Raw genomic sequence first — 27070 nt, 5'->3', positions numbered from 1 at the left:
CCCCGTTTTTAGTCGTCAGAGCTCGGGTGGGGCCCTTAACTCCTCTGGGCCTCGACTTCCCCCTCTCACACGTGGAATAACAACATCCCCTGGGCGGAAAGAGTTTTCCCATGATGCTGGGAAAGAGAGGCAGCGCCTGAGGCAGAGCGAGGCCAAGAGCTCGCGCTGGCTCCCAGGGCCAGGCCTCCTTGGCGGCCGCCAGGTAGGTCACCGCGCTGGTTGGGGCGCCGAGCACGGGACCGGCCGGCCGGCCTCAGCCGCGTCCAAGCCCGGGCGGGCCGCCAGGTGAGCGCTCCCGGGCGCTCCAAACGCGTCGCTGGCGGCAGTGCGTCCACCAGGCCAAGTACGGGTCATGGAGCCGCGCGCGGGGGGCGCCACGGACCCTAAGGGGAGCAGACGAGGTACGGGGCGCGGGGTGGGAGGGTAGTGGGCGCGTCCCTGCCAGCCCTCGCCCCGCCTGTCTGCTCCTCACCTTTTCCTTCTGACAGGTGGTAAACAAAGCAACCCTGGCGCCCTAGCGGCTGCGGGCGGCGGCGGTGGAGGGCAGGGGCCCAGCGAGCCGGGCTGGGCTCGAGGCGCCCTACCCGCACCCGCGCTGCGGGGCGGCGCACCAGACCCGGGGGTCTCTCCGGAGTCTCCGGGGAGGTGTGCCGGAGGGGTCTGCCCGGGGTCACTGGGGACAACTGGACACTCGGGGTCTTTGGTGAATTGTGGGGGGTTAGGCTGGGGGCTCTGGGGATATGTGGGCCGGCAGGGTTGCCTAGGATAACTGGAGGGGAATCGGGGGTGCCTGGGCCACAGGGGGCAGACCGTGTTCTGTTGGGACATCTGGGGGAATCGGGATCCTTCTCGGTGTTCGGGGGAAGAGTCTGGAATCTGGAGTTATAGGGGGGTAGTGAGAGACCTCCAGAGTTATTCACAGGGTGTTCGGAGGTGTCCAGGAATATTGGGGTTAAATAGCTGTCCAGGGATGTCGTGGGGGCAGGCGGGGGTCCACGGGCATACCCGCGATGGTCGGGGGTCACGGGAGATGAGAGGGGCAGTCGGTGACTTTCAGAACTATCGAGGGAGTGGTCTCGGGTCTCCGGGATCCTGAGGCGCATTCTAGGTCTTCGGTCGTGGGGGGGGGTGGCGTAGGGGGTCGCTGAGACTCAGGGTGGGCCCTGATCTGTTCTTTTCACTCGCGCAGGCCGTGGCCTTCCCCCGCCCGCGGGCCCCAGCGCCCGGCAGCTCCTGGCGCGGCTGGACGCGCGCCCCCTGGCGGCCCGAGCTGCGGCCGACGTGGCGGCGCTGGTACGCCGGGCCGGCGCCACATTGCGCCTGCGCCCCAAGGAGGGTGCGTGATGGGGGCGTGGCCTCCCGGGGGCGTGGTCGGAGTGGAGCGGGGTTCTGGGGGGGCGGGCCCAGGATTGTTAGCTACTCCCCTGGGTGGGGCCAATGGGTGTGAGCTGGGAGGACGGGCTTCGGCGGTGATTCGAGGGTGCTGGGGTTAGCCTAGATTATTCCTCTGGGAGGCGACACAGAGAGGGTTACTGCAGTAGGTGAACGTTGCAAGGTTAGTTGTGGGTGCGGAGCTTGATCTTTACTTTTGTCAGCAGGGTTTCTAGTGGCATTTCTGAGGAGGCGGGGCCTGGAGAGGGTTGGGGGCGGGCATTTGGCTAAGGGGCGGGCCTGGAACGTTAGTCAAGGAGGTGGAGTCTATAAGCGTACTGCGGTAGCGGCTCGAAAGGTCAGGAATAGGTTGAAGTTTATAGGCTGTTTGGAGGGCGGGGCCTGGAATCTTCAGCAGCGGAATCCTGGAGTAGCACCCTGCAGGGTGAGCCTAACGGTTTAATATGAGGGGCGGGATCTGCGTGTTATTAGAGGGAGGTAGGAAGGTCTTTAGGATTAGTCAAATAGCTGGTCCCAGGGTTATTAGCTAAGAAGGCGGGATCAGGATGGTCATTCGGGTGGCCGGAGCCTGAATGATTACTTGAGGGTCACTGCCTAAGTAGTAAATGGTGAACGAGGCCCGGATGAGTTCAAAGAGATGAGGCTAGAATGTATATATAGGGGGATAGGCCTATGCTGTTTCATTGGAGGGTCATTAACGGTTTTCTTAGCCTCTTTCATCCTTCAGCCCTTCAGTGTTGGAATGTAAGGACAATAACATCATGGATAGTCACTTGTCCCAACATCCCCTTGCCTCCCAGCCAGAGTTCCTAGCATGGCAAATAAAGTCGGTTTTTAAAACCTTGTGTACTTTTGGGAAGCTTGAACTGTCCATCCTGCCAAGACTTCCTTAATGAATCTTGGGTTCCTGGATGGGGAGAGAGGGTGGCAGAGAAGGATGGGTGCTGCAGGAGAGCAATGGACAGGGCCAGCTGAGAATCCAGCACAAGCCTTGAGTCAATATTGGATGTCTCTCCATTTATTTAGGTCGTCTTTAATTTCTTTCAGCAATGTTTTGTAGTTTCCAGAGTACAGTTTTCAAGCTTCTTTTGTTAAATTTGTTCCAAAGTATTTTATTGTTTCGAGGCTGTTGTAAATGGAATTATTTTCTTAATTTCATTTTTGTCTATAGAAATACAATTGATTTTTGTATATTGATCTTCTATCCTGTAACCTTGCCAAACTTGTTTATTAGTTCTAATTGCTTTTTTAGTGGATTCCTTAGGATTAATTTGCAAATAGAGATGGTTTTACTTCTTTCTTTTGTTAAAAAGAAACAACCAGCCCAAAATGGAGTGACTTGTGCTAAGCCCCACTGATACTTAATAACTAACCTAACTGTAGTTTCAGGCTATCCTACATTTGAATTTTAAGCCAATCAGTCTGTGATTTTTCCTGGTCTGCACTAGTGAGGTAATCTGCCTAAAACACCCTCCCCTCTCTTCCCCCTAAGGGAGGGTGACCTTGCCAGAAATAATTCACTCTTTTAACTTCCTTGTCCTTCCTTTCTTAACACTTTCCAATCTGGACGCCTTTTATTTCTTTTTCTTGCCTACTTTTCCTGGCTAGATCTTCAAGTACAATATTGAATAGAAGTAGCAAGAGCAGACATTGTTTTTTTCCAGATCGTGGGTGCAGAGTATACAGACTTCCACTATTAAATAGGATCTTAGCTGTTTCATGGACCCACTGTTTCTGATAAGAAGCCTGCTTGTAATCTTATTGGGGTTACCTTGTATAATAGATGATCAGTCATTTTTCTCTTTGTTCTTTCAAGTTTTCTCTTGGGATTTTAACATTTTTTTTTAATTTATTTATTATTTATTTATTATTTATTTTTGGCTGTGTTGGGTCTTCGCTTCTGTGCGAGGGCCTTCTCCAGCTGCGGCAAGTGGGGGCCACTCTCCATCGCGGTGCACAGGCCTCCCACCATCACGGCCTCTCTTGCTGCGGAGCACGGGCTCCAGACGCGCAGGCTCAGTAGTTGTGGCTCACGGGCCCAGTTGCTCCGCGGCATGTGGGATCCTCCCAGACCAGGGCCCGAACCCGTGTCCCCTGCATTGGCAGGCAGACTCTCCACCACTGCGCCACCAGGGAAGCCCGGATTTTAACATTTTTGACTATGATGTGCCTAAGTATCTATCTCTTTGTATTTTATCCTGGTTGGAGTCAGTTAAGCTTCTTGGACATGTAGATTAAAGTTTTTTTCATGAAATTTAGAATGTTTTTAGCTGTTACTTCCTTGGAATTTTTTTCTGCTCCTCTCTCTGTCTCCACTTCTTCTGCTACCCCCGTTACACATATGTTGGTGCTCCTAATGGTATCCCATATTTGTCTGACGCTCTGTTCATTTTTTCTTGATTCCTTTTACTGTCTGTTCTGCAAATTGCATAATCCGTATTGCCCTCTCTTCTAGTTCACTGCTCCTTTCTTCTGCTAGACCATATCTACCTTTAGCCCCTCTGGTTAATTTTTCATTTTGGTTATTGTACTGTGGATGAAAAACTAATCAGTCAATCCAAGAAAGAAATGGAAATTTTTATTCAAGCCAAATTTGAGGGTTATAACCCAGGAACAGCATCTGAGAAAGCTCTGAGAACTGTTCCACCCCTTAGAAGTCAAGGCACAGTTATAGGTTTTTTGAGAAAGAGGGCTGTACATCAAATGATGTATTTTTTTTTTAAAGACAGGGATTCCTTTTTTTTAAAATTAATTAATTAATTTATTTTTGTCTGTGTTGGGTCTTCGTTTCTGTGCGAGGGCTTTCTCTAGTTGCGGCAAGCGGGGGCCACTCTTCATCGCAGTGCACGGGCCTCTCACTATCGCGGCCTCTCTTGTTGCAGAGCACAGGCTCCAGACGCGCAGGCTCAGTAGTTGTGGCTCACGGGCCTAGTTGCTCCGTGGCATGTGGGATTTTCCCGGACCAGGGCTTGAACCCGTGTCCCCTGCATTGGCAGGCAGATTCTCAACCACTGTGCCACCAGGGAAGCCCAAATGATGTATTATTGATGGTTTACATAATCCATATCTAAGCATCATCATGGTAGGTCATGTTACAAGATCAAGAAGGAATATTATCTTTTAAGGAGTTGTCTTGTTGATGCTGAAACCTGCACACCTGGTCTGATTAGATTAGAACACAATCGCACCTCAGATGGGATTCAAACCCAGCCAAAACTCAGATTGAGACTTGAACCCATGGGCTGGGACTCAAACCCACTGTCTTTTAATTAAAGTCATTCAGCTCAAGTCAAGACTTACTGAAGCTCAGGTACTTTATGTCTCAGCACAGAAGGAATTCAGCAAGAGTCAAAGCAATAGGCAAGAAGTAGACTTATTAATATAGGACTCTTGTGAGGGATACAAGTGGGCAGGCAAGGGGGCTCTGCCCCAAGAAGGAAAGTAGGTTTATTTAGGGAGATAGATATACACTCCATAGACAGAGTGTGGTCCCAAAACATGGGGTGGTTAGTTTTTATGGGCTTGGTAATTTCATAGGCTAACAAGTGGGAGGATTATTCCAGCTCTTTGGGGAAGGAGTGGAGATTTCCAGGAATTGGGCCACCGCTCACTTTTTGCCCTTTTATAGTCAGCCTCAGAACTGTCATGGTGCCTGTGGGTGTGTCATTTAGCATGCTAATATATTACAATGAGCATATAATGAGGCTCAAGGTCTACTGGAAGTCAAATCTTCTGCCATCTTGCACCTAATTGGTTCTAAGTAGTTTTTGTCCTATCCACAATGGCTATATCATTTTTTATTTTTTGGTTGTGTTGGGTCTTCGTTGCTGCGTGCGGGCTTTCTCTACTTGAGTCGAGTGGGGGCTACTCTTCATTGCGGTGCATGCGGGCTTCTCATTGTGGTGGCTTCTCTTGTTGCAGAGCACAGGCTCTAGGCACGTGGGCCGCAGTAGTTGCAGCACGCAGGCTCCGTAGTTGTGGCTTGCAGGCTCTAGAGTGCAGGCTCAGCAGCTGTGGCACCCAGGCCTAGTTGCTCCGCGGCATGTGGGACCTTCCCAGACCAGGGATTGAACCAGTGTCCCTAGCGTTGACAGGTGGATTCCCAGCCACTGTGCCACCAGGGAAGTCCCTGTTGTTCTTTTAAGGTTTGTGCCCTGCCCCCTTCCCTCCTGTTTCAATGCTGCTCTTTATGGTTGAGCAGGTATTCCTGCTGATGGGAGAGGTTTGGGCAATGCATAATGCAGATACACAATGCACAGTGCGGGGAGAGAGGAGGCCAAAGGGCAGAGAAGAATTTTTATGTTTAAATTTTCCTTGTCTTGCCATGAAATATGAATTATATTTCACAGTACTTTTCAGCTCCTGGATTTCCATTTGGTCGTTTTGTAACTTTACTTCTTTATTGATGTCCTCTATTTTTGAGATACTCTTATCATACTTTTTCCTTCCGTCTTTTTTTTTTTGAATTATATTTTACTTATTTTTTTATACAGCAGGTCTTTATTAGTCATCAATTTTATACACATCAGTGTATACATGTCAATCCCAAACGCCCAATTCATCACACCACCACCATCACCCCCCCGCCAGTTTCCCCCTTGGTGTCCATACGTTTGTTCTCTACATCTGTGTCTCAATTTCTGCCCTGCAAACCATTTCATCTGTACCATTTTTCGAGGTTCCACATATATGCGTTAATATACGATATTTGTTTTTCTCTTTCTGACTTACTTCACTCAGTATGACAGTGTCTAGATCCATCCATGTCTCGACAAATGACCAAATTTCGTTCCTTTTTATGGCTGAGTAATATTCCATTGTATATATGCACCACTTCTTCTTTATCCATTCATCTGTCGATGGGCAATTAGGTTGCTTTCATGACCTGGCTATTGTAAACAGTGCTGCAATGAACATTGGGGTGCATGTGTCTTTTTGAAATATGGTTTTCTCTGGGTATATGCCCAGTAGTGGGATTGCTGGATCATATGGTAACTCTATTTTTAGTTTTTGAAGGACCCTCCATACTGTTCTCCATAGTGGCTGTATCAATTTACATTCCCACCAACAGTGCAAGAGGGTTCCCTTTTCTCCACACCCTCTCCAGCATTTGTTGTTTGTAGATTTTCTGATGATGCCCATTCTACCTGGTGTGAGGTGATACCTCATTATAGTTTTGATTTGCATTTCTCTAATAATTAGTGATGTTGAGCAGCTTTTCATGTGCTTCTTGGCCATCTGTATGTCTTCTTTGGAGAAATGTCTATTTAGGTCTTCTGCCCATTTATGGACTGGGTTGTTTGCTTTTTCATATTGAGCTGCATGAGCTGTTTATATATTTTGGAGATTAATCATTTGTCCATTGATTCATTTGCAAATATTTTCTCCCATTCTGAGGGTTGTCTTTTCATTTGTTTATGATTTCCTTTGCTGTGCAAAAGCTTTTAAGTTTCATTAGGTCCCATTTGTTTATTTTTGTTTTTATTTCCATTACTCTAGGAGGTGGATCAAAAAATATCTTGCTGTGATTTATGTCAGAGTGTTCTTCCTATGTTTTCCTCTAAGAGTTTTATAGTGTCCGGTCTTATGTTTAGGTCTCGAATCCATTTTGAGTTTATTTTTGTGTATGGTGTTAGGGAGTGTTCTGATTTCATTCTTTTACATGTAGCTGTCCAGTTTTCCCGGCACCACTTATTGAAGAAGCTGTCTTTTCTCCATTGTATATCCTTGCCTCCTTTGTCATAGATTAGTTGACCATAGGTGTGTGGGTTTATCTCTGGGCTTTCTGTCTTGTTCCATTGATCTATGTTTCTGTTTTTGAGCCAGTACCATATTGTCTTGATTACTGTAGCTTTGTAGTATAGTCTGAAGTCAGGGAGTCTGATTCCTCCAGCTCCGTTTTTTTCCCTCAAGACTGCTTTGGCTACTCGAGGTCTTTTGTGTCTCCATACAAATTTTAAGATTTTTTGTTCTACTTCCGTAAAAAATGCCATTGGTAATTTGATAGGGATTGCATTGAATCTGTAGATTGCTTTGGGTAGTATAGTCATTTTCACAATATTGATTCTTCCAATCCAAGAACATGGTATATCTCTCCATCTGTTGGTATCATCTTTAATTTCTTTCATCAGTGTCTTATACTTTTCTGCATACAGGTCTTCTGTCTCCCTAGGTAGGTTTATTCCTAGGTATTTTATTCTTTTTGTTGCAGTGGTAAATGAGAGTGTTTCCTTAATTTCTCTTTCGGATTTTTCATCATTATTGTATAGGAATGCAAGAGATTTCTGTGCATTAATTTTGTATCCTGAAACTTTACCAAATTCATTGATTAGCCTTGTAGTTATCTGGTGGCATTTTTAGGATTCTCTATAGTATCATGTCATCTGCAAACACTGAGTTTTACTTCTTCTTTTCCAATTTATATTCCTTTTATTTCTTTTTCTTCTCTGATTGCCATGGCTAGGACTTCCAAAACTATGTTGAATAATACTGGTGAGAGTGGACATCCTTGTCTTGTTCCTGATCTTAGAGGAAATGCTTTCAGTTTTTCACCATTGAGAATGATGTTTGCTGTGAGTTTGTCATATATGGCCTTTATTATGTTGAGGTAGGTTCCCTCTATGCCCACTTTCTGGAGAGTTCTTATCATAAATGGGTGTTGAATTCTGTCAAAAGCTTTTTCTGCATCTATTGAGATGATCATATGGTTTTTATTCTTCCATTTGTTAATATGATGTATCACATTGATTGATTTATGTATATTGAAGAATCCTTGCATCCCTGGGATAAATCCCACTTGATCATGGTGTATGATCCTTTTAATGTGGTGTTGGATTCTGTTTGCTAGTATTTTGTTGAGGATTTTTGCATCTGTATTCATCAGTCATATTGGTCTGTAGTTTTCTTTTTTTGTAGTATCTTTGTCTGGTTTTGGTATCAGGGTGATGGTGGCCTCATAGAATGAGTTTGGGAGTGTTCCTTCCTCTGCAATTTTTTGGAAGAGTTTGAGAAGGATGGGTGTTAGCTCTTCTCTAAATGTTTGATAGAATTCACCTGTGAAGCCATCTCGTCCTGGACTTTTGTTTGTTGGAAGATTTTTAATCAGTTTCAATTTCATTACTTGTGATTGGTCTGTTCATACGTTCTGTTTCTTCCTGGTTCAGTTTAGGAAGAATTTGTCCATTTCTTCCAGGTTGTCCATTTTATTGGCATAGAGTTGCTTGTAGTAGTCTCTTAGGTTGCTTTGTATTTCTGCGGTGTCTTTTGTAACTTCTCCTTTTTCATTTCTAATTTTATTGATTTGAGTCCTCTCACTCTTTTTCTTGATGAGTCTGGCTAATGGTTTATCAATTTTGTTTATCTTCTCAAAGAACCAGCTTTTAGTTTTATTGACCTTTGCTATTGTTTTCTTTGGTTCTATTTCATTTATTTCTGCTCTGATCTTTATGATTTCTTTCCTTCTACTAACTTTGGGTTTTGTTTGTTCTTCTTTCTCCAGTTCCTTTAGGTGTAAGGTTAGATTGTTTATTTGAAATTTTTCTTTTTTCTTGAGGTAGGCTTGTATAGCTATAAACTTCCCTCTTAGAACTGCTTTTGCTGCATCCCATAGGTTTTGGATCGCCGTGTTTTCATTGTCATTTGTCTCTAGGTATTTTTTGATTTTCTCTTTGATTTCTTCCGTGATCTCTTGGTTATTTAGTAACGTATTGTTTAGCCTCCATGTGTTTGTCTTTTTTACGTTTTTTTCCCTGTAATTCATTTCTAATCTCATAGCGTTGTGGTCAGAAAAGATGCTTGATATGATTTCAATTTTCTTAAATTTACTGTGGCTTGATTTGTGACCCAAGATGTGATCTATCCTGGAGAATGTTCCGTGCGCACTTGAGAAGAACGTGTAATCTGCTGTTTTTACATGGAATGTCCTATATATATCAATTAAATCTATCTGATCTATTGTGTCATTTAAAGCGTCTGTTTCCTTCTTTATTTTCATTTTGGATGATCTGTCCATTGGTGTAAGTGAGGTGTTAAAATCCCCCACTATTATTGTGTTACTGTCGATTTCCTCTTTTATAGCTGTTAGCAGTTGCCTTATGTATTGAGGTGCTCCTATGTTGGGTGCATATATATTTATAATTGTTATATCTTCTTCTTGGATTGATCCCTTGATCATTATGTAGTGTCCTTCCTTGTCTCTTGTAACATTCTTTATTTTAAAGTCTATTTTATCTGATATGAGTATAGCTACTCCAGCTTTCTTTTGATTTCCATTTGCATGGAATATCTTTTTCCATCCCCTCACTTTCAGTCTGTATGTGTCCCTAGGTCTGAAGTGGGTCTCTTGTAGACAGCATGTAGATGGGTCTTGTTTTTGTATCCATACAGCAAGCCTGTGTCTTTTGGTTGGAACCTTTAGTCCATTCACGTTTAAAGTAGTTATCGATATGTATGTTCCTATGACCATTTTCTTAATTGTTCTGGGTTTCTTTTTGTAGGTCCTTTTCTTGTCTTGTGTTTCCCACTTAGAGAAGTTCCTTTAGCATTTGTTGTAGAGCTGGTTTGGTGGTGCTGAATTCTCTTAGCTTTTGCTTGTCTGTAAAGCTTTTGATTTCTCCATCGAATCTGAATGAGACCCTTGCCGGGTAGAGTAATCTTGGTTGTAGGTTCTTCCCTTTCATCACTTTAAGTATATCATGCCACTCCCTTCTGGCTTGTAGAGATTCTGCTGAGAAATCAGCTGTTAACCTTATGGGAGTTCCCTTGTACGTTATTTGTCATTTTTGCCTTGCTACTTTCAATAATTTTTCTTTGTCTTTAATTTTTGCCACTTTGATTACTATGTATCTCAGCGTGTTTGTCTTTGGGTTTATCCTGTATGGGACTCTGCGCTTCCTGGACTTGGGTGGCTATCTCCTTTCCCATGTTAGGGAAGTTTTCGACTATATAATCTCTTCAAATATTTTCTCTGGTCCTTTCTCTCTCTCTTCTCCTTCTGGGACCCCTATAATGCGAATGTTGTTGCGTTTAATGTTGTCCCAGAGGTCTTCTAGGCTGTCTTCATTTCTTTTCATCCTTTTTTCTTTATTCTGTTCTGCAGCAGTGAATTGCACCATTGTGTCTTCCAGGTCACTTATCCGTTCTTCTGCCTCAGTTATTCTGCTGTTGATTCCTTCTAGTGTAGTTTTCATTTCAGTTACTGTATTGTTCATCTTTGTTTGTTTGTTCTTTAATTCTTCTAGGTCTTTGTTAAACATTTCTTGCCTTTTCTCGATCTTTGCCTCCATTCTTTTTCCGAGGTCCTGGATCATCTTCACTGTCATTATTCTGAATTCTTTTTTCTGGGAGGTTGCCTATCTTCACTTCATTTAGTTGTTTTTCTGGGGTTTTATCGTGTTCCTTCATCTGGTACATAGCTCTCTGCCTTTTCATCTTGTCTGTCTTTCTGTGAATGTGTTTTTTTTTTCCCACAGGCTGTAGGATTGTAGTCTTCTTGCTGTCTGCCCTCTGGTGAATGAGGCTATCTAAGAGGCTTGTGCAAGTTTCCTGATGGGAGGGACTGGTGGTGGGTAGAGCTGACTGTTGCTCTGGTGGGCAGAGCTCAGTAAAACTTAAATCCACTTGACTGCTGATGGGTGTGGCTGGGTTCCCTCCCTGTTGATTGTTTGGCCTGAGGCAACCCAACACTGGAGCCCACCTGGGCTCCTTGGTGGGGCCAAAGGCGGACTCTGGGAGGGCTCACGCCAAGGAGTACTGCCCAGAACTTCTGCTGCCAGTGTCCTTGTCCTCACAGTGAGCCACAGACACCCCCCCGCCTCTGCAGGAGACCCTCCAACACTAGCAGGTAGGTCTGGTTCAGTCTCCCCTGGGGTCACTGATCCTTCCCCTGGGTCCCACTGCACACACTACTTTGTGTGTGCCCTCCAAGAGTGGAGTCTCTGTTTCCCCCAGTCCTGTCGAAGTCCTGCAATCAAATCCCACTAACCTTCAAAGTCTGATTCTCTAGGAATTCCTCCTCCTGTTGCCAGACCCCCAGGTTGGGAACCTGACGTGGGGCTCAGAACCTTCACTCCAGTGGGTGGACTTCTGTGGTATAAGTGTTCTCCAGTCTGTGAGTCACCCATCCAGCAGTTATGGGATTTGATTTTACTCTGATTGCACCCCTCCTACCATCTCATTGTGGCTTCTCCTTTGTCTTTGGATGTGGGGTGTCTTTTTTGGTGAGTTCCAGTGTCTTCCTGTCGATGATTGTCCAGCAGCTAGTTGTGATTCTGGTGTTCTCGCAAGAGGAAGTGAGAGCCCGTCCTTCTACTCTGCCATCTTGGTTCAGTTCTGGAAGTCAGAGTTCCTAAATTCAAGGTGTTGTTAGGGCTACATTCCTCCTGGAGGCTCTAGGGGAGAATCAGTTTCCTTGCTTTTTCTGGTTTCTAGTGGCCACCTATATCCCTTGGCTTGTGGCCCCTTCTTCTGTCTTCAAAGCCAGAAGCATAGCATCTTCCAATCTCTTTCTCTTTGCTCCTGTCATCACATCACTTTTTCCTCCCTTACGTCTTTATACATGATTTCTTACTTCTTTGAACAAATTTAATAGCTGTTTTTGAAACCGTACACCTCAGACTGGAACTCAAGTCCAGCTGAAACCCAGATTGGGACTTAAACCCACTGTCTTTTAATTGAAATCACACAGCTGGTCTCAGCACTTAATGAAGCTCCGGTTCTTTATGTCTCATCGCAGAAAGAATTCAGTGAGAGACAAAGTGATAGGTAAAAAGTGGATTTATTTAGAGAGATACACATTCCATAGACAGAATGCAGTCTGTCTCAAAAGGCGAGAGTGGCCCTGAGAGAAATACACTCCACAGACAGAGTGTGGACCAGCTCAGAAGGCGAGAGGCCCTGAAATATGGGGTGGTTAGTTTCTTTGGGCTCAGTAATTTTGTAGACTGAGTGGGAGGATTATTCCAACTATTTTGGAGAAGGGGCAAGGATTTCCAGGATTTGGGCTACCACCTACTTTTTGGCCTTCTATGTTTAGCCTCGGAACTGTCATGGTGCCTGTGGGTGTGTCATTTAGCGTATGCTAATATATCAAAATGAGCATATAATGAGGCTCAAGGTCTCTTGGAAGTTGAATCTTCTGCCATCTTGGACCTAGTTGGTTCTAACCAGTTTATGTCTTATCCTCAACTGGTATGTCATTCTTTTAAAGATTGTGCCCTGCCCCCTTCCTTCCTGTTTCACGTTGAAGTCTTTATCTGTTAGGTCCTACATTTGGGCCCTCTAACAGTTTCTGTTTCCTGTTCCTCCTGCTCCTGCCATGTATGGGTCACATTTTCTTGTTTCTTTGCATATTTCACTGAACATTTTAGATAATATATTATAGCAACTCTAGATACTGATCTGCCCATTTTTGTTTTCTTTTGCTTGTTTATTTGTTTAGTGACTTGACTGGACTAATTTAGTCAAATCTATTTCCACCTGATGTCCTTCTTCAAAGGGTTCAGGCTTGGGCATGAGCACAGTCACCCTGGGATGACCTTGCTTTTATCCAGGCTCTCTTTGTTTCTTTCCCTGATCTCCTGGTTTAATTTCTGGCTGGTCTGCCTGTATTGATACCACACCTAGCTTAACCGGTACTAATTTTTTACAGTACCCTGGTGCATAATTTTTTCCAGTTAACCAATTAAAGTCTTATTCAGTTAAAGTCAGGCCCCTTATTCAATTAAAATATGGGGTAGTCTTTTTTTAAATCTTTTTTTTAAATTGAAGAATAGTTGATTTACAATGTTTCCGGTATAAGTATGGTGTAGTCTTTGAGAGCAGTCTTTGTGGCTTGCTTTGACCCTAGAAGGATTCTTCTTAGCTGTTTCTCTCTGTTTTGCTTGTTGCTATCTTGGAGATACCAGCCGCCTCTTAATTGCTCATAAAGCCCTTATTCTTTAACTTTTTTTTTTTTTTTTTTTATGTGGGATCTTCCCGGACCAGGGCTCGAACCCGTGTCCCCTGCATTAGCAGGTGGGTTCTTAACCACTGCGCCACCAGGGAAGCCCTATTCTTTAACTTCTTGACTTTCTGTCCAAATAAAGTCAGTCCCCTTAAGGAGAGCTATTAAACTGTCTGTTCTTTGTACTCCCCCTCAAGAGCTGGGGGTGGATCAGAAGCCCACTTCTCTTGGAGTGACTGACACTCCTCTTCTATGAGCAGGATGCTGGGGAGGTTATATCCCTTGGCATTATCTGCTTGTCTTTCCCAGTGTGGAACCCCCACTCTAACAGTAAGCTGTGGAGTGGGCAACTGGGGCCCAGTATACTTGGTCTGCCACACTGGGGTAAAGCTTCCACCCTAAGAATGGGGTCTGGGTGGTAGAAGAGAGCGCCAGACCTCTTAGTCATGCGTTCCCAGAATAGAGCTTCTGTAACATGGGGCTGGAGGAGATGAGACATGCTGGTAGCCTACCCCTCATGAGGAGAAATCACTGCCCTAGACTGGGAGCTGGAGGGAGAGAGAGCCCCATGTTCTTGGCCACACTGTCCTGGAGTAGAGCTTCTTTTTGTCACACTGAGCTGGGGTGCAGGGAGGGAGCAAGTCATGGCTCAAGAGCCAGACTCTTGGTGGTCTTACAGTGATTTATTGGAGTTTCTTGAACAAATGTTTCTCCATTTCCTGTATGCCCTTATGCAATTCCCAGAGACTTTAAAGTGTTGTTTTAAAAAATAACTTTCACTAGTTAGGGTTGCTTTGTTGAGGATAAGGTCTACCAAGCTCCTAGTGCTACTATTCTGGAAGTGCTTCTCTATTTTTTAAAAAAGTGAAATATACCTAATAGAGAAGAACATGCATACAACATACATGAACAGTTTGACAAATTGTAAAATCAGTACAGTACCTGTGTGACTCTCACCATGTTAAATAAGAGAACGTTATTAATTTCCCAGAAATCCCCTACATATTCCTCAAATTGCTTTTTCCATTTAACGAAAATATTGTAGCTATTGTTCCTTGTCAAGCCATGAAGAATTTTTAAACCTTTTTAGTAAAAGTATAACATACATTCACTCATTAGCATACAGAACATCCTGCCCCAATTTTCCATTCTTTCCTTCAGATCTATTCTTAGAAATGGAGTCATTGGGTCAGGGAAGGCATATATATTATTATACTGCCCCTGATAAATGTTGAATCAATTTGTGCCCCTATCAGCAGTGTATGAACGTGCCCATTTTCTTCCATCTTTAGTAACTCTGGGCATCATCCATAGTACTTACTGTTTTGTGATCTTGGCCAACTCAGTTACCCTCTCTGTGCTGCAGTTCTCTTATATGTAAAATGGATTTTTAAAATAGTTCCTACCTCACAGAATCCTTTGGAGGACTAAACGAGTGCTTAGTTGGGCAATTGGCATAGAGAACTTACCACAGAAGTATTTGTCATTTTTACTTTTGGTCTTTACCAATGAGTTAAATGAAGAACATTTTATTATTTATTTATTTGCATTGCTTTGAGTATTAGTGAGGTTGAGAATCTTTACATGTGCTTCATGGCTATTTGTATTTCCCATTTCGTGAACCACCTAATTATGTCCACTGCCCATTTTTCAGTTGGGGGTTGCTTGCCTTTTATAGTTATTGAACTACAGGAGTTCTTTGTGTATTGAGTACATTGTCCCTATACCTTTGATATACATTACTTTTTTTTTTTTTTTTAATTTTTGGCCACACTGCATGGCATGCGGGATCTCCCCGACCAGGGATCGAACCCACGTCCCCTGCAGTGGAAGCCAGAGTCTTAACCACTGGACTAACAGGGAAGTCCCTATATTACTTTTTGTTTTTTTAATTTATTTTAGCTGCATTGGGTCTTCGTTGCTGCACGCGGACTTTCTCTAGTTGCGGCGAGCGGGGGCTACTCTTCATTGCGGTGCGTGAGCTTCTCACTGCGGTGGCTTCTCTTGTTGTGGAGCACGGGCTCTAAGCGCACAGGCTTCAATAGTTGTGGCACACAGGCTCAGTAGTTGTGGCTCGCGTGGTCTAGAGCACTCAGTAGTTGTGGTGCACAGGCTTAGTTGCTCCGCGGCATGTGGGATCTTCCCAGACCAGGGCTCGAACCCTTGTCCCCTGCACTGGCAGGCGGATTCTTAACCACTGCACCACCAGGGAAGTCCCCCTACATTACTTTTTTAAAACATAAATTTTGTCATGTCACATAACCTTCTCATGACTCTCTCATCACATGCAGCAGAAAGTCCTAAGCCTCGAATTCCTTGCTACCCATGACCAAACCACTGCACATCACTCCAGCTTCGCTTCCTGCCATCTTTTAGAAAGCTTTTAAAATCTTCAGCCCCTCTTAGAAGTGGCATCATGTACAACTAATCCCCTTCTGTCTTCTCAGCCACCCCTTCCCACAGCCCTGTTTGTCTACAGCCATAACCACACTCGTAACCATGGGTTTTCCCCATAATCCCATATGAGTACCTTGAAGGAAGGGCATGTAACAGAGTAGGTGCTCAATTAATGTTTATTCAATGAACAAAAGAATAAATGGTTGAATTTGCAAAACTTTCATATTCTTCCTTCATTGCATGGCAAGCAAATACTTTTCTCAGTGCTTGTATAGAAAAAAATTCCTGATTTTGTTTTCCGAATGAAGGAAAGATAGGGAAAAAAGTGTCTTTTCTCCCATTACATTTTCACCACGAAGTTTTGCATCAGGACTTGGCATGAGCTCTGTGGCACATGTCAGGAGTGAGTCAGAGACCAGGTGTGACCAGGTGTGAACCAACCCAGAAGGCAAGACCCTCAGGGACCTCTGGCCCTAGCCTGTGTAAGCCTGTATTGTGCACACTATCTCAGGTGGCTGCTTCAGGAAATGGGTATCACTTCAGCCATGGACAGTTCACCTCCCAGGCAATGTTCACATCATTAGTAATAAGATATAATATTGTGAACCCTCTGATATGATGTGATGAGAAGGGCACATCACCTTTGTGTCATTCTTGCCAGGAACCCATAACCTCAGCCTAATTGTGAGAACTCATCAGACAAGCCCAAACTGAGGGACATTCTACAAAATAACTGAACTGTACTCTTCAAAAATGTTAAGGTCATGAAAGACAAGGAAAGACAGGAATTTTCACAGGTTGGAGGAGACTTAAAAAGGCATTACCAGGGCTTCCCTGGTGGTGCAGTGGTTAAGAATCCTCCTGCCAATGCAGGGGACACGGGTTTGATCCCTGGCCCGGGGAGATCCCACATGCTGCGGAGCAACTAAGCCAGTGCGCCGCAACTACTGAAGCCCACACGCCAAGAGCCCGTGCTCCACAACAAGAGAAGCCTGCGCACCTCAACGAAGAGTAGCCCCCGCTCGCCACAACCAGAGAAAAGCCCGTGCGTAGCAACAAAGAGCCAACACAGCCAAAAATAAAATAAATTTTTAAAAAAAGGCATTACCATTACATGCAAAGTATGATCCCAGATTGAATCCTGGAACAGAAAATTATCATTTAGTTAATTGTATTGCATCAATGTTAATTTCCTGATTATGATAATTATACTATTGTTATATAAAATGTTTAGGGGGGATCTGGATATACAGGGACTCTCTGTACTATTTTTTCAACATTTCTTTTAGTCTAAAAGTATTTCAAAATAAAAATTTAAAGTTTTTGTTGTTGTTGTATATTTTGAAAACCAAAATGGCTTCTCCCTTGAGATACCAGGGCCCATCCCAGGATGCCCAGGGCTTGTAAGCCTCAAAACAGGGCCACAAAATTGATTGAATATTGGGCTTCCTGTTTTCAAGAGCAACCTCTGACCCACCATACTATTCTACTTTCCAAACATTGTGACTATGTCCCCATTTCATTTAACTATATGTATAGCTTCATATTTAAAGGCTCTAGTATATTCGTTCCACCCAAACCATGTGCTGTAATTCATTTAGCCTTTTTAGCCCTTTTGTTGTTCATTTAAGTGGTCTTCAAGCTTTTGTTACAATAAATAATACTCTGATGAATCTCATATAAAAATACTTTTGCACATCTTGGATGATTTCCTTGGGATGAATTTTTAGCAGATTTGTACTATTCTTTCTTGTGACTATTTGTTTAAGTATCACTCTTTACAAACTCTTGAGACAGGAGTCTGTCTCGTTAATCTTCTGAGGGCTTAGGACCTGGCTCTCACAACATATTTAAAGTTGGTAGGAACTATTTTTTTAAAAATCCGTTTTGAGTGTCATTGTTCCCCACTAGACTTGGAGCCTCTAGAGAGGAGGCCAGACTATTTTATTAATACAGTTGACCCTTGAACAATGTAGGCATTAGGGGCACCGACCCAGCACAGTCTAAAATCCCTATATAACTTTTTTTTTTTTTGGCTGTGTTGGGTCTTCGTTGCTGTGCACGGGCTTTCTCTAGTTGCGGCCAGTGGGGGCTACTCTTCGTTGCAGTGCGCGTGCTTCTCATTACGGTGGCTTCTCTTGTTGCAGGGCACGGGCTCTAGGCACGCAGGCTTCAGTAGTTGTGGCACGTGGGCTCTGTAGTTGTGGCTCACGGGCTTTAGAGTGCAGGCTCAGTAGTTGCGGCGCTTGGGCTTAGTTGCTCCGCGGCATGTGGGATCTTCCCGGACCAGGGCTCGAACCCGTGTTCCCTGCATTGGCAGGTGGATTCTTGTTTTTTTGAATTTTATTTTATTTATTTTTTTATACAGCAGGTTCTTATTAGTTATCCATTTTATACATATTAGTGTATATATTGTCATTCCCAATCTCCCAATTCATCACACCACACCCGCCCCCGCAGGTGGATGCTTAACCACTAGGCCACCAGGGAAGTCCCTAAAATCCCCGTATAATTTTACAGTCTGCTCTCCATGTTCTGCATCCTCGTATTCAACCAATCTTGCATCATGTAGTACTGTAGTAGGTTATTTAGTGAAAGATATCCATGTGTAAGTGGACCCTCACAGTTCAAACCCGTGTTATCTAAAGGTCAACTGTATTTGAATCTAGAGTTTATCCACTATTAAATCTGTCATCTTGTAGGTACCACTTACATGTCTATTATTTATTATTGCACACAACTGGCACTCACAGATTTTTTCTTTCTTTTAATAAATTTATTTAATTTTATTTATTTATTTTTGGCTGCGTTGGGTCTTCGTTGCTGCACGCGGGCTTTTCTCTGGTTGCGGAGAGCGGGGGGGGGCTACTCTTCGTTGCGGTACGTGGGCTTCTCATTGTGGTGGCTTCTCTTGTTAGGAGCATGGGCTCTAGGTGAGCGGGCTCAGTAGTTGTGGCTCGCGGGCTCTAGAGTGCAGGCTCAGTAGCTGTGGCGCACAGGCTTAGTTGCTCCGTGGCATGTGGGATCTTCCCAGACCAGGGCTCGAACCCTTGTCCCCTGCACTGGCAGGCGGATTCTTAACCACTGCGCCACCAGGGAAGCCCAGATTTTTTTCTTTTTTCTTTTTTTAAAAAATTATTTATTTATGGCTGTGTTGGGTCTTCGTTTCCGTGCAAGGGCTTTCTCTAGTTGCGGCAAGCGGGGGCCACTCTTCATCGCGGTGCGCTGGCCTTTCACTGTCGCAGCCTCTCTTGTTGCGGAGCACAGGCTCCAGACGCGCAGGCTCAGTTAGTTGTGGCTCACGGGCCTAGTCGCTCCGCGGCATGTGGGATCTTCCCAGACCAGGGCTCGAACCCGTGTCGCCTACATTGGCAGGCAGATTCTCAACCACTGCGCCACCAGGGAAGCCCCAGACTTTTTTCTTAATGATTTATTTTACCTACATTTCCCTCACCAGTAGGGCACAGTAACGTGCACACAGTAGGCGACCAATAAACGCCTACACGAAGGAGTGACGACTTAGCAAGAAGGAAGCCACCTTCTACCACGCCTACCTTCCCCAAGAACTACATTTCCCTGTACGCTTGGCGCCACGCACTCTTGTGAAGTAAAAAGAGCGGCAATTACTTCCTACTGCCCCTATCCGCCTTCGCCTGGCGGTGCCACAGTGTTTCTTAGGAAAGGTAGTTGAAGCACTGGTGGTCAAGCCCCAGCAAAGCGAGCGCAAACTACACTTCCCAGCAAGCAGCACGCCGGCCTGGGAAGAGGGGAAAATGGCGGACGCCAAAGATGGTGTTTTGCGGCCTGCGGGAGCCTTCAGTGCCCCAATTTCATTCAGCTTCAATCGCACGTCCGCCCGGAGACGGCTGGCGGGAGACGCGGCTCCGGAGAAGGATTTCTTGAAGACCGAGAAAGGGAGGGAGCTGCAGAGGTGAAGCGCTGGGTGTTTCATCCCTTGGAACGCGGTGCGGTGGGTGCCTGCGGGAGGGTGGAATCTTGAGTTGATTGTCTTGGTGACAGTGGCCTGGGAAGTCTGAAGCACCGCCGGAGAAAATCCGTGGAGCTCAGAAGGAGGGAGTTAGTAGGGGAGGTGGGGAAATTGGACCTGTTGGCCGAGGGGATTGAGAGGAGAGGATGTATTCCTGAGAGAGAGTGTCTTTAGGCCTTGAGAACCCTGAGGAGCGTGCGTTCTGAAAGAAGGAAAGGAGGGGAGAATGACAGGACTCCTAGTGTCCCAGGTGAAGCGATGGGGCTTCTCCCATACGGGGAGCAGGATAGAGTGGCAGATTCAGGTTGTGGGAGGCGATCGTCAGCTTAATTCGGAAAGGACAGTCTGAGGGAGGGACTTCCAGAAGAGAATCAACCATCCAGGAGGCTGGTGTGGAGCCTGGAGCTGGGGAGAGTCTGGGCTGAAGATGGTGATTTTTAGGTCATAGTGGAAGCCACGGAAGTGGGTCTTGGGATGAACAGAGGGTCCAGAACTGAGGACTGATTCCTCGAAGGCACTGACATTTAAGAGTTGGGGGTGGGGGAGAGGATCCAAAGAAAGCACCACCAGAGATATAACAGGAGAGCCAGCCAGGAGAAGGGAGGGTGTAGTCAATGGGGCTGGGGGTGTGTTTGGCTCTTGTGTTTCTTCTGAATGAAGGGTTGTGGCTCAGAACTCACTGATTGTGCTACTCTCCCAACTTCACCCCCTCTGTGTCCACATCAGTGTGCAGCCCTCAGAAGCCCCCAAGGAACTTGTCATCCCGTTGATCCAGAATGGCCATCTCAGGCAGCCACCGACCCAGGCCCCTGGGCCATCCACACATACGGAGGTCTTGGTGGATGGGATGCTGTCCCAGGCTGTGAAGGAGCTCATTGAGGGTGAGTGATCCCTCCTTTGCCTTGCCCTAGGGAAGGAAGAAGGGGAGGAAAATGGAAGGATAGGGTGGAACCTCATTGCTCCCTCCCATTCTTCTTTAGAATCCACGAAGTCTCTGGAGGAGAGAGAGAATGCAGGTGTCGACCCCACGCTCGCTATCCCCATGATCCAGAAAGGATGCACCCCCAACGGGGAAGGGGCAGACAGCGAACCCCAGGCTGAGACAGTGAGCTGGCCCCTGGCCTCCCTCCTTCCCCAGTCTCTCACTGCCCTGTCTGCCAGGACTTGCGTCCCTGCACACAGCAGGCAGAGTCTGTGTGTGTACTAAAGGCCTGCTGCCTCGCCCTGCCTCCTTCCATCCTTTTTGGAAGCATTAACAAATGAATCCAGATACTGAGGTGTGAAAAGATACTTGGATTCTGGGATTATCTGAAGGAGATGAGCAAAGGGAACAGGAAATGTAAAGATCCTGAGGGTAGACTCTGCCTGGAGTGTTTGAGGAACATCAAGGAGACCAACGTAGCTGGAGTGGAATGAGTGACAGGGAAGGGCAGTAGGTGAGGTCAGAAGTGGGCCATGGTGAGGACTTGGGCTTTTACTCTGAGTGGGATGAGAGCCATGGGAGGGCTCTGAGCAGAGAAGGGACAAGACTTATGATTTGACAGGCTCTCTCTGGCTGCTATGAGCAGAACAGACTAGTAAGCAGAGGCAGAGGCAAGGAGAGCAGCAGTCCAGGCTAGAGGTGATGGAGACTCAGATCAGAGTGGTAGGAGTGAGGCCGGGAAGACAGGTAGGGTTTAGTGAGAGGGAAGAGGAGGGTGAGTGCTCCTAATGGCAGCAACCACCCAGACAGTGGCATGGTGGCAGAAAATCGGTATGGTGTGTGTCCATCAGTGACAATCTGTGGTGTGTCTAGAGCGAATATAAAGAATTGAGGGAGTGATGATGGGAGGTGATAACAGGAGAGGTGAGGGATGTGTCCACAGAAGTAACCAAGTCTGTCTTTCATACCCATGGACCCTACTTTTCACCTCTTCGTTCACAGTTTTTTGGCAATGCTTGTTTGGGTCCTAGTTCTCCTATAGCCCCACACCAGAGAGACTCTTTCAACTGAACTGTTCTCATCAGCCTTCAGACATCCTCTGGTATCTTTCATCTTAAAGAGACCTTCACTTCACTCTCCATCCTGTTCCAGCTTTGGCCTCCTTTCTCTAATTTTCCCTCCTCTCAGTGCCTTCCGCATCTCAGTTGATCACAGTTCCATCCATCCTTCCTCTTCAAAATACATCCAGAATATGACCACTTCTCACCATCACCACTACCACTTCTCTGGTCTGAGCCACCAGCATTTCTCATCTGGACTATTGCAGTAACTTCCTCACTCGTCCCCCTGTGGCTGCCACCCTATCGTGGCTCCTGCCCAGCTCTCCTGATTAATCCCTTACCACCCCTCTTTGCCTCCACATCTGTTTCAGTCAGATTGACTTTCACAATTCTCTCCACATATAGAAGATCTTGTCCTGCCTCAGGGCCTTTGCTCTTACTGTTCTCTTTGGAGGACTCTTATCTTCAGGGTTCCCTCTGTCTCTCCTTCTGGTCTCTGCTCAAATATCAACTCAGTGACACTCCTTTCTTCAGCCCTCTGCATCCCCTTAACCTGCTTTATTTTTCTTCATATGACTTATCACTACCTGGCATATCATGTTTTATGAATTTTATTTATTCTGTCTCCACAACTAGAATGTAAGCCACACAAAGGGCAGGAGTTTTTGTCTATTTTGTTCACTGTTTTATCCCCAGCACCTAGAACAGTAGCTGGCACAGAACAGGTGCTTTATAAAGATTTGTCCAAGGACTGAACATGGAGGAATAAAGTGAGGGATGGCAAGAAGAAATAAAAATTCACCCTTGAGCTGACTGGAAAAGAAGTCTCGAGGGTCACCCAGTGGGTGATAGCAAGTACACTTCAGAGGGCCCACTGTAAGCCAAGCCTGACCGTCCTTCCTCTGCCTAAACCCATAGGTGCCGGAGGAGGCTGATTATGAGGCAGTCCCTGTAGAGGCCTATGGGCTGGCCATGCTGCGGGGCATGGGCTGGAAACCTGGCGAGGGCATCGGCCGTACCTTCAATCAGTGAGTTTCTAGGGTAGGGGCAGGGGACAGCAGACGGGCCAGGGAACAGACCCCCATGGTTACCGCCCACCTAGAACCATCCAGGCAGGGAGAGGGCACATTACCACCCTATGTATTTCAGTAGCCCCTTCCACTACTGTTTAAGCCTCCTATTTGCCCTTTGAAACTCCATTAAGAGATCCTATTATGTAAAGATTGCCTCTCTGGGCATCAGCTTCCTCATCTGAAAAATGGGGATAATAACAGTACTGACTTCCCAGGGCTGTTGTGAGAGTTAAGTGAAATGATACACATAAAGCACTTACAGCAGGCCCTGGCCCCAGATAAGCATAGGCTAAACACTTGCTATTATCATGATCATACAGATTACAATCCGTTCTCCACAGTTCTAAACTCTAAAGAATTCTGAAAACCAAACTTTTTTTTTTTTTCATAAACTATTTGGCAGCCAAATGTGAACTGAATTGACATTGAGCTTTTTACAATCTGTTTCTCTTGCTTGGTATGAATAGTCATGGTTTCCCCTGTAGAAAAATTAGTATATTTGGTTATTGGGATCTGCCTCATATCCCACTGTAAATACTGTGTCATAGATGTTATACACCATAGGTTATTAGGTTGAACCAAATAAAATTGCCATTTCTGCAGGTCAGAAATAGTCCCTAATATGAGATCGGGAAGGATACTCTCAAACATATCGATAGGTTGGGATTTGGGTGGTGGTTGGGGGTAGGGGTGGGGAACGGAGCACTGAAGACCGATGCATCCCCCCAACAAGCCCATATTCTGTGTTCCCTGCAGAGTGGTGAAGCCCCGTGTCAACTCACTGAGGCCCAGGGGGTTAGGGCTGGGCGCCAACCTGACTGAGGTCCAGGCCCTGGCCCCCACCGGCCCCCACCACCTGCTGAGGCCAGATGAGGAGCCAGAGAAGGATAAGGAAGACCAGCCTCAGGGACTGGCGCCTGGAGGAGCTGTGGCGGTCCTTTCTGGCCCTCACCGAGGCCTCTATGGGAAGGTAAGGAACCAAGATGTGCCTGGAGCCCAAGACAGGCAGCAGGGAAAATTGACATGAGGGTCAGAGGGAGGCAGAATTGGGTTTGGGGTATAAAGGCCGGAAGTCCTTGTCTTTCAGGACTGCCTGGCCTGCCGCCTCATTCAATAACTCAGGACTACTTGCTGGGCCTTTCTGAGCCTCAGTTTTCAACTAAAAGGGAGAGAATGCCATATGCCACAAGTCCCTGAGGATTACATACTTAAAGTGTATCCAAGCCCCACAGTCTGCTGGGAGAGGCACAGGGGTCAGGCCTATTAGAGGTAAGGGTGGACAGCGTGGTCCTAGGAACGTGGGTCAGGTCCACTCACTTCTTCCCCCCCAACACTTTAGGTGGAAGGCCTCGATCCTGACAATGCTCGGGCCATGGTCCGTCTGGCTGTGGGGAGCCGCATGGTGACAGTTAGTGAGTACTGCCTGCGGCCTGTCTCCCAGCAGGAGTTTGACAAGAACTCCTTGGATCCGAGTGAGTGAGCCTCTTAACCTAGCTGGGGGAGTTGGAGAAGTATTCCTGGGGCGGGGGGTTAGATCTGCAGAGGGGCAGGACAGTGGTCTGCCTGGCAAGGATGACTTCTGGTCAGAGTTAAGAGGTATGAATGAACATAGTGGTTTATTCAGTTTGATTGAAGAGAGGTTGATCTAGTACCCTTGGGTCTTTAGCCTCTTTCTGAGGAGGAAGGAACAAGTGTGGAAACCAGTTCCTACCCTTGGGATGTCTTTGTCTCTTTGGGGTGGTGAACCTCTCTTTTGCTAGGGACTGAGAGCAGCTAGGACTAGGGCATGATGGGGAGAAAGGCATTCTAGGCACGTCAGTAGGATGGATCAGTTTGGCACGTAGAAGATGGGAGCCGACAGCCCTCCAGGACTCCCTAGCCCGCCCTAGGCAGTTGACTCAGGTAAGCGCCGACAGGACGGGCTGGGGTGGTTGAGCAAGGCTTCCTGAAGGAGGCTGAGACAGCTGAAAGGAAGGGGAGAGCATTCTAATAGCCCAGGCAAAGGCTTGTTGGTGAGACGGGCACTTTGGCAGATGGGAGGTGGCCTGAGGCTGAGGTGTGGCCTGGAAGGGAAGAGAGGGAGACATTGAGGTTGTTTCCTGGTTCTCTCCACACCCCCTTGAACAGGCCAGGTGAGCAAAACTTCCCCAAGGCAACAGAACGGAACAACCTCGTCATGGAAGGCCCTTCAGCATCAGGACCTCCACGTCCGGCAGGAGGACTCAGCGAGGAAGCGGAAACACCATCCAGACCGGTGGGACTCTGAGCATCTCAGATGGGGGTAGGGGACAGGGCTGTGGGGAGGCTCCAGCAGTCAGAGAAGGCTTCTAGGGCAAGGCACGTGCCTAGAAGGAACTAGGAATGGCATTATGAGTGGGTTTTAAGACATCGGCGCAGGTGGGATGACCAGAATGTGCCTCTGATAAGGAACTAAGCCTGGTGTTGGCCCCGCTCCACAGACAGGATGCGCCTGCAGCCAAGAGTGAGAAAGCAGCTCCCAGGAGTCAGCACTGGCTGCACAGGGACCTGCGTGTGCGGTTTGTGGACAAGCTGCACAAGGGTGGCCAGTATTACAACACCAAGGTGAGAGCCCCGCACCTGGGTCCGCTTCCTCCCCAGGGACTGGGCTCACTTAGCTCTCTAACATTCTCATGTCCCCTGACCCTTTCCCCAGATGACAATCGAAGATGTCCTGAGCCCAGATACCTGTGTGTGTCGGACAGATGAAGGCCAGGTCCTGGAAGGTGAGTCTGAGGGATGGCCATTGGGTCGTTATCATCCTGGAGGCTGACTGAGACGGCTGTCTTGGGCCAAGAGCCTGGCCCAGGCAAAGGCGGGAGGTTGGACAGAGTTAAGTTTTTTGCAAGGCCCAGCATCCTCTAACATATCATTAGACGCTTCCATGATGGTGAATATCTGGGCCCCACTTTCCTCTTCTGCAAAATTAGCATGGAGATAACCTATTTCTCCCTCTTATAACTGGTGCCTTGTAGGGATGTGTGTAAGCTCCCTGTGCAGGGCAGGGCATACAACGTGCCCACAATAAATGGTGTCTGTTATCACCCCCACCCATCATCATCATACATAAATGCTCCCTTTATTACAACTATTGCCAGGAACCGCTCCTTAGGTTTCCTCCTCTGCGAAATGGATGTGGGGGCCTCGCATCTGTCAACAGGCACAGAGTGGCACCAGGGAATACAGGAAAGGCCCTTCTGACAGGACCCTGACTGGGCTGGCTCTTGCTGCGGGCCTCACTCCCCTCTCCTTATCCACAGGCCTGAGGGAAGACATGCTGGAGACCCTGGTCCCCAAGGTCCAGGGCAAGCGGGTGATGGTGGTTCTGGGGCCATGGGCTGGAAGGGTGAGTCCAAGACCTGGGAATGGGCGCAGGAGCACTCAGGGAATGTCCCTGAGTCTGGGTTGGCCTTGCTGACTCCACCCGCCCCTACTCTAGGTGGGCCGCCTGCTGGACCGGGACAGAGAGCAGAGCCGGGCTCTTGTGCAGCTGCAGAGAGAGAGTCGGGTGGTGGAGCTTCACTATGATGCCATCTGCCAGTACGTGGGCCCCAGCGACTCGGAGGACTGACCTGTGGACACACTCCCATCCCCCAGGTTGTTACCAATCCCGTACAGTGTGAAAAGCCTGCCTTTACGAAGGTGGGGGGGGGGTCATGGTTCCGCCCTCCACTTGCAGTGCAGCCCTGGGACAGGATGGACCAGAAGGGAGGCTAGAAACAAACCCAGTGTTTACCAGAAGTTAGTATATAATAAAAACCAGTTCAAATGCTTTGTAACACGAAGAGATCATAAATGGTGTGCTGAGCTGTGAGTGCAGATGGGAGCCGCGCTGACTGAGGTGGGAACCAGTCCTTTTTTCAGCCCCACCGCCTAGCTTGGGCTGCTCACCAAGTGGAAGGATCCATCCGCTCCCGAGCTCACTATCAGAGTCCAGAAGCTATGAACACTGTCCCCGAGCAGAGACTAGGGATTCTGGAACACCACATCTCTGGACAACTTTCTGAGCAAGAATCTAGCAGGCTCTGCTTTTACTTTTGGTCCAGAGCAGATGCCCAGAGGATATCTTGAGCCTGTGACAGGAGTCAAGTGGAAGGGAGGCTTCTCCCCACCAATGGGACGTGTTAGCACTACTTTCCAGAGGAGCCAGTTAATCTCGGGGCCCCCGTTTTAGTCCCAAAACTTTGAAGGCGAAAAAGTTTTGTCTATCTCGGGTAGAATCTCTCTCGTTGCTCCAGGTAACTGGATTCTCAAAAAGGTTATCCTTTTTCCATTAAA

At 46.8% G+C, this 27070-nt stretch overlaps 1 protein-coding gene across 5 annotated transcripts; it reads left to right on the top strand.

Annotated features, from left to right (window-relative positions):
* The first annotated feature begins 332 nt into the window (after nucleotides 1-332).
* GPKOW (G-patch domain and KOW motifs) lies at nucleotides 333-26577 on the top strand. 5 transcript variants are annotated; one of them, XM_068533877.1, is made up of 12 exons: nucleotides 333-401; nucleotides 19188-19661; nucleotides 20445-20599; nucleotides 20699-20823; nucleotides 22620-22729; nucleotides 23531-23744; nucleotides 24114-24246; nucleotides 24902-25028; nucleotides 25234-25357; nucleotides 25449-25518; nucleotides 26053-26138; nucleotides 26232-26577. In XM_068533877.1, exons 2-12 carry the CDS (start codon nucleotides 19504-19506, stop codon nucleotides 26361-26363), a joined length of 1434 nt encoding a protein of 477 aa, XP_068389978.1. In that variant the 5' UTR covers nucleotides 333-401; nucleotides 19188-19503; the 3' UTR covers nucleotides 26364-26577. The 5 variants fall into 5 exon arrangements, with proteins under 5 accessions (XP_068389978.1, XP_068389980.1, XP_068389981.1 ...); XM_068533879.1 differs by lacking the exon at nucleotides 333-401 and adding an exon at nucleotides 1467-1555; XM_068533880.1 differs by lacking the exon at nucleotides 333-401 and adding an exon at nucleotides 1715-1816 and having other exon boundaries at nucleotides 19191-19661.
* The last annotated feature ends 493 nt before the right edge of the window (nucleotides 26578-27070 follow it).

The sequence above is a fragment of the Eschrichtius robustus genome, chromosome X (genome assembly GCF_028021215.1).
Source record: "Eschrichtius robustus isolate mEscRob2 chromosome X, mEscRob2.pri, whole genome shotgun sequence".
Taxonomy (NCBI): Eukaryota; Metazoa; Chordata; class Mammalia; order Artiodactyla; family Eschrichtiidae; genus Eschrichtius; species Eschrichtius robustus.
The sequence above is the reverse complement of the archived record's forward strand: the minus strand, read 5'-3'. Positions and strand labels throughout refer to the sequence as shown.